The sequence below is a fragment of the Caenorhabditis remanei genome, chromosome III (assembly GCF_010183535.1).
Source record: "Caenorhabditis remanei strain PX506 chromosome III, whole genome shotgun sequence".
NCBI classification, from domain to species: domain Eukaryota; kingdom Metazoa; phylum Nematoda; class Chromadorea; order Rhabditida; family Rhabditidae; genus Caenorhabditis; species Caenorhabditis remanei.
The window spans coordinates 15,225,383-15,232,081 of record NC_071330.1 but is presented as its reverse complement, the minus strand read 5'-3'; the positions used below and the strand labels follow the sequence as shown (position 1 = coordinate 15,232,081).

At 35.6% G+C, this 6,699-nt stretch overlaps 1 protein-coding gene across 1 annotated transcript; it reads left to right on the top strand.

The window, feature by feature from the left end:
- Nucleotides 1–2,656: 2,656 nt before the first annotated feature.
- Nucleotides 2,657–3,456, top strand: GCK72_011483 (uncharacterized protein; the record flags this gene model as incomplete). The annotated part of the gene is made up of 2 exons (XM_053728484.1): nt 2,657–2,690; nt 3,017–3,456. 2 exons carry the CDS (start codon nt 2,657–2,659, stop codon nt 3,454–3,456), a joined length of 474 nt encoding a protein of 157 aa, XP_053588061.1.
- Between the last annotated feature and the right edge of the window lie 3,243 nt (nt 3,457–6,699).

Sequence of the window (6,699 nt, the reverse complement as noted above, 5' to 3'; positions counted from 1 at the left end):
GGTATCACGTTTTTTAGTTTTTTTGAATGAAAACTAAAAAGTTGTTAATTTTTCAAGCCTAGACACACTTTTGACCAGTTTTACCCAATGATTTTCAAAAAAAGAGAAAAAAATATTTTTTTAAGTTTTGAAATCTTAAGAATTATAGGTTATTTGGCATTTAGAATTCGAAAAACACAAGCAAAAAAAGATTCAAAAGTTTTGACCACCACGGGGATTGAACCCCCGACCTTTTGAACGATATTGAATTCTACCTTAACCACTCGGCCAAAATCAATAATTTTCGAAAAATTACGATTTTTAGGGTGAAAATACTTGAAAATGGCAGATTTCAAGATTGTTTGAGACGTAGACCCCAAATAAAAACAAGCAAAAAAAGTTGAAGTTTTGAGCACTGTGGGGATCGAACCCCTCGGCTAGAATTTCCTAATATCTCGAAAAATTGCGTTTTTTGGGTGAAAAAACCCGAAAACTCCAGATTTATGGGTTATTTAGCCAGTTGAATCCGAAAAAAACAAGCAAAAAAAGATTCAAAAGTTTTGACCACAACGGGGATCGAACCCCCGACCCTTTGAGTCATACCTTAACCACTCGGCCAGAACCAAAAATGTTCGAAAAATTGTGATTTTTGTGTGAAAAAGCTTCAAAATTATGAATTAAAAAAAAAAATTAAAAATTAAAATTATGAAGTTATCTAGTGCGTAGGAGTTAAAAAAAAACCGACTTTCGAGCCTTAATCACACGACAAACTCAGGAAATGCTCAAATATAGACATTTATAGGTGATTAAGAGTAATTTTAATTTAAAAATATGAAAATCTGAACAAAAATGAGTCAAAATTCTTTAAAAAACAAAGTTTGGATCATAAAAAAGGTTTTGATTAAATTTTTTTTAATTGGGATTTTATTCATTTTCAGACGACATTCTTTTGTAAAAACGAATCCATCTACAGATACACAATGGAACACGTCATCGAGATTCTTCTGATTTTCTCATTTTGGTAGGTTTTCAAAGAAATAATTCAAATTGTCAGAATAAACTATAATTTTCAGTGCCCAATTCCCAAACCTGGTACCTGCAAGAGAAATTTGTTCTTAAACGACAACGTGATGCTTCCATGTCTTAAGTAATTTTTGGCTCTATTTAAGTTTGTTAAGCTGATTTCACAATCAAATGAAATTTTTGAATGAATTTTTTTATTTTCTTAATGCTCTAAACTGTTCCAAGTGGGTGCCCTTATATTACAGGTTTTACTCTATTTTTTTTTCTTTCCCATAGTAATTTGGTCATTGTAGTAAGATGGTCAGTGTAGTTTGTCACTGTAATCGGCTGGTCAGGACGGATCCCAGGGTTTAACACCTTCTCTAATCCCCTCACACATCATTTTCTTATCCACCCAATTCATTCTAATCCGACCACAAAAAATGTCACTACAATTATACATACATTCAAATCCTAACGGCCAGTTGACCTTGAATGACGTTGTAATTCTTCTGAATAGAATAAATAACGACGGGCGGTCCACTCGACCCGAAACTACGCAATTAAACAGCTGATGGCAGATGGTATCTAGACGAGAGACCATGAGAACGGCGGAGACGCAGAGAATAAGTGCTCCCTCCCTTGGCCTCAGGGCGAAAACGGACCTTCCCTTCATTTCTACTCTCCCGTTACTCTAAGATGTTCTACTGGATGAACGTCGACAACTTATTATATTTCTGATTTTATTTGAATTCTAATACTATATTTATCTTTATTTTAATATTTATGCACTCCTGAAAGGTAAGAATTCCCTGAAATTGTTTTTTTTCAATATTTTGAAGTAAATTTTTAAAGTTTTTACTCAATTTTTAAGAAGTTTTGAAGTTTTAGAGTTGAAATCCCTGTAATTGATAGGAAAACCAGAATGCTCATCATTTTTTGCCTTAAAATCTGTCAAATTTGAGTTTTTTTGGTGATCTTACCGTTTCTAAAGCGCTGCAGGTGCCCCAGCCTCATAACCTGGCTCAAAACTATCTTAAAAAGCTCATTTTACCACCATTTTATCCGTATTTTCCTTGAGATGTAAGAATTGAGTTATTTTTACTGCTTTTGATGTGAAAAATGCTGAAAACTCCAGCTTTTAGCCTCTAAAACCTTCGAAAACTCTAAAAACCCACCAACTAGGGTGTCGAATCCCGCCGAAACTGTGGATTTTTAGTTTTTAACGCAATTTTAGGCGGGAAACTTGACGTTTGGAATCGAATATGTGTTTTTGGTGTTATTTGGTCAGAAAATACCCTGTTTTATTTTAAAATTCGAAGTTGTTACATTATTTTTGAGAAATTATGATGTTTTTAGAGTTGAAATCACTGATAGAAAAAACTCGAATTTTTGTAGCTATTTGTCTCGAAATCTGCCAGAATTCAGTTTTTTTAGTGTTTAGTCAGGTTACTGTCTCTGAAGTGTACATAATGAGTCATAACTTAGCTCAAAATGACCCCAACACCAAAAAACTCAATTTTGATAGATTTAAAGACGCAAAAATAAGAGAAAAAACAAATTATATTATATTAATAAAACAGACCATAAGAAACCCAAGTTTCTTCACATCTCAGAAAATTGACGATTCAAATGGAAATAAAATGAGCTCTTTACAATCATTTTGAGCTTAGTTATGAGTCTGAGGCACCCGCGGCGCGCCAAAAACAGTAAGACCACAAAAAACTCAATTTTGAAAAATGTAGGCGAAAAACTACGAAAACTCTAGTTTTTCTACTGATTACTGTGATTTCGACTCTAAAATACATTAAAAATTTCTCAAAAATCATGTAAAAACTTCTAAAAATGACGAAACAGCGGGAAATATAAAATTTTGGTATGAAACACACCGTTTTCTGACCTTATATCACCATTTTGAGGGGTATAGAGCCCAAAAATTGGGTTTTTGACCAAGGTTTAGAAAATTATGACCATTACTGTAGGCGTTCCGGGCACTCCAAAAGTAAGATGGTAAACTAAACTAGTTCATTTTCAGATGCCGTTCTGGAAGCACCTCCACCCAAAATAGGAGACTTTCAACACTCCATCATTCCGTTCGGTAACATCGTCATGACTAAAGAACAAAAGGAATGGACAATGCAGCTGGAACATGCAGGAGAGGTCATGAGCCTCGAAGTCCAAGCCGGACTGGATGGTTTCAGAATGATCGGAGAAATACGGATAAACCGGGGAATCAGAGACCCGGTCCGAAAGGCTCTGTGGATGCCGGAGGGGATCGTCGGGGATGGAAACATCAAAACGTTTGAGGACGCCGAGATCGATCAACTCTTGATGTCGGACAAGCCGTACATCCACCGCAAGGAGAGAACAATCCAAATGATTCGTCAAGACAACGAAGAAACGGCTGAGGAGGATGAAATCGACTCGATAACCGACGAGTTCGAACTCCTCGAAATCGAAGACCTCGACGAGTGAACTCAGTCCACCAAAAACAAAAACTGGATCGAATTGGGATAATTTCTGAAGAAATTCTTATTTTTTCTGCAGAAAATTCGACCGTGCGCGAGTGACCTTCCGGAAGAAGACTGGGAATCGGCCGATTCGACAACGGAGTCCGATTCGCCGAAGAAGCCCGATTCGAAATGGAGGACAAATGAGACGTGGGATGAATGGATGGCGTGAAAACAAGAATCAACAAGGGAAGAGAAACAATCGTGGAAATGGAAAACGACAAGGATTCGGAAGAGGAAGACAGCAGGGAAACTGGAGAGCTGAAAACGAAGGACAGATGCATCCGCAGCAGAGGCAGCAGAGGTACCCAGTAATGGTTATGAATCCCATCCACTTTCCTGGCCCGAACCCATCGTTTATTGCCCCTCCCCATCCAATCCAATATATTTCTCATCCACCTATGCCTCATTATTTCCCACACCCCACCCCACCGCAGCAGCAATATCATTACTAAATTACATTTAATCATGAATTGTATGCTATGTTTAAACTTACCCCCCAAAGCCCATACCCTTTTTCTGTTGTACTTCAGATACATTCCCCAAACAACTAACTTTTAGACCTTATTACTCGCTTATATTATTCTTTTATATAATCTCTCTATATATAAACCCATATATACATACACATATAATCAACACTACTCCACTTTATATATGCCCGAGGGATCAGGTGAAGGTTGAGCATTCAGAAGGTGTTCTGGAGCGATCCCCATTCCCAGTATTCTAAAATCCGAATCTTCTTTCATTTTCCACTTTTTCCTTGAGTGTTAGCTTAAAATGTGCACAATCGTTTAGCTATCTTGGTAAAATAGTTAAATGGAAGCTTTGTAACTTTAAAGGCGCATAGGGTAGGTGAAATTTCTATACTCATTCGAACCGTCTCGTTGCGCTGATTTCAAATTTTACATTGATTTTTGTCAGAAAACGCTTGAAAACTTTATTTTTTCCTATCCCTCCTGAACCAAAAGGAGACACCAGTAAACAAGATAGCGGTGGTGTGTCTGCCACACCGAGATAGCCCGTGGAAAGTGGAGAGGGAAAAGAAAGAGAGATTCATTCTGAATGCAAATTTCTCCCTTCCAATTCTACTCACAATTCCCCGATGTGTTCCCGGTTATACGCGTCCCCTTCTGTATATATTGATTATTTTTGAATTCTAGTTGTTTTTATTTATTTTTGTTGATGAAGGTAAGGATTGAGTAGTTCTGACAAAAAATGTCCAACTTTAGCGGTGAAATTGGATAGGGAATCCTATTTTTGTGTTAATATCATTTAAAATCATAAAAAATAACCTGATTTTTGATTTTCTGTGGTGTAAATTAGCACAATTAACTAAAATAATATTTTCCAGGAAATTTTGTCTAATTTGACTACTTTTCCTAGAAAACCAATGAAACAATGATTTTCGCTCAAAAACGTCCATTTTAAAGAAGCTGGCGCACCTGGGGCGCGTTTTTTGGAAAATGGTGCAATTTGTTAAGTCTCTTTTAAGTGATTCTCGGGCCAAAATCTTCAACAAATTGAACAATTTTTGGCGTGAAAATCAAATTAGACTAAATTTTGTTTTTTTATCAAAAAAGTCCAGTTTTTTGAAATCTGAACCTAAAAACCATGATTTCTTGAGATTTTAGGGGGCTTTTGATGGAAAATTTGTGCTATACAAATTTTACAAACAGTTTCAAATATTTCAAACCATATTTTTCAGATATCCTAACGGAATGGATGTCGATCAACGATAATTATTGATTTTTTTTTGAGTTATAATGGATTTGGAAAGGATTCTGTATTTTCTGAGGAGGTGAGTGCCAGTTTTTTGGTATTTTGGGGTCAAAAAATGAAAATCTGCTATTTTTCGAGTCACAAACGTGTTACCCATCGTTTTCTACTCAAAAACGGTGATTTCAAAGAGTCTGGCGCGCCTGGGGCGCGTTTTTAGGAAGATGGTGAATTTGAAACTCGTTTTTTGAATAAAAATGAAAAAAATTTTGATTTTTCCGGCTCAGAGACATTTTTGAACCATGTTAACCTATGATTTCTGGCCAAAAACGACCATTTTCACAAGTCTTGCGCGCGTTGGACGCGTTTTAAGGAAAATGAATAGTTTGACCGGTTTTGACTCGTTTTCTAGATGGTAATTGTGAAATGTTCAAAATTTCAGACTCAAACACATTTTTGACCTGGTTTACCCAATGATTTTCAGCCAAAACTACATTTTCTAATAAATTTGTAAAATAGCGCATCTGTTAAATTTTAGACGGGTTTTAACAAGTTTTTTTGAATGGAAATTTTCAAATTTTTTAATTTTTAAGCTTTTAACTTCTGTTATCTAAAGATTTCATCTTAAAAACGACATTTCTAAGCTGTCTGGCGTGCGTTGGACGCGTTTTTCATGAAAATGACTGTTTTTGAGTAGTTTTGTATATGGAAATTGAAAATTTTGATTCATTCTACCTTAAAATTTACTCCATTTTCGCCATTTCAAAAAGTCTAACTTTAGAAGTTGTTCATAATGAGATTATTTGGGGTTTATTAGAGATTGCTCAAATTCATTTCCTTTTTTTTTCAGAAATCTCTCGCCAAAATACCGAAACGTGTTCACGACAAGAGGTGCAAGATTTCACTATTTCTGCAAGACAGTCAATGCAATATTTGATGCACTTAAAATTAACGAAAACACTCGAATATATTCTCTCCTAAAACATCCAGAAGGTCAGTTGAGTGAAACACACTTTTAATAGAAATTTTTACATTTTCAGATACGGTGATTCTATTCATAGTTGGCGGATAGTGGAACTCAAACAATTGAAGCAAAAATAAAAAAGTTAATGTGTCTCATAGCGTGGAATTCTCTCAGAGTACTTCAAATTGTGAACACCATTTACCAGACTTTGATGTGAGACAACTCAATGAGGACTCTGCAATAAAGGATATCGACCTCACAACTACAGATTTCAAGACTGAGGAAATAATTCCTTAACAACATTGCGATATGGTAATTGAGTAAATAATTTGAAGAATGAACAACTTAATTTTTCAGAATGAACATTTTTGTTCATCAGTGGTGCTTTGATCGTGTCGAATTGGTTGTCTGTCTGGTTTCCATGAGTTCTCGCATCGAAGAACTAATCAAGGATTTGTGGTTTTCGGAAATCTTTTCTTTCTCGCCACTGACGTTTTCATATATGTAATACTTGCTATAGAGTTG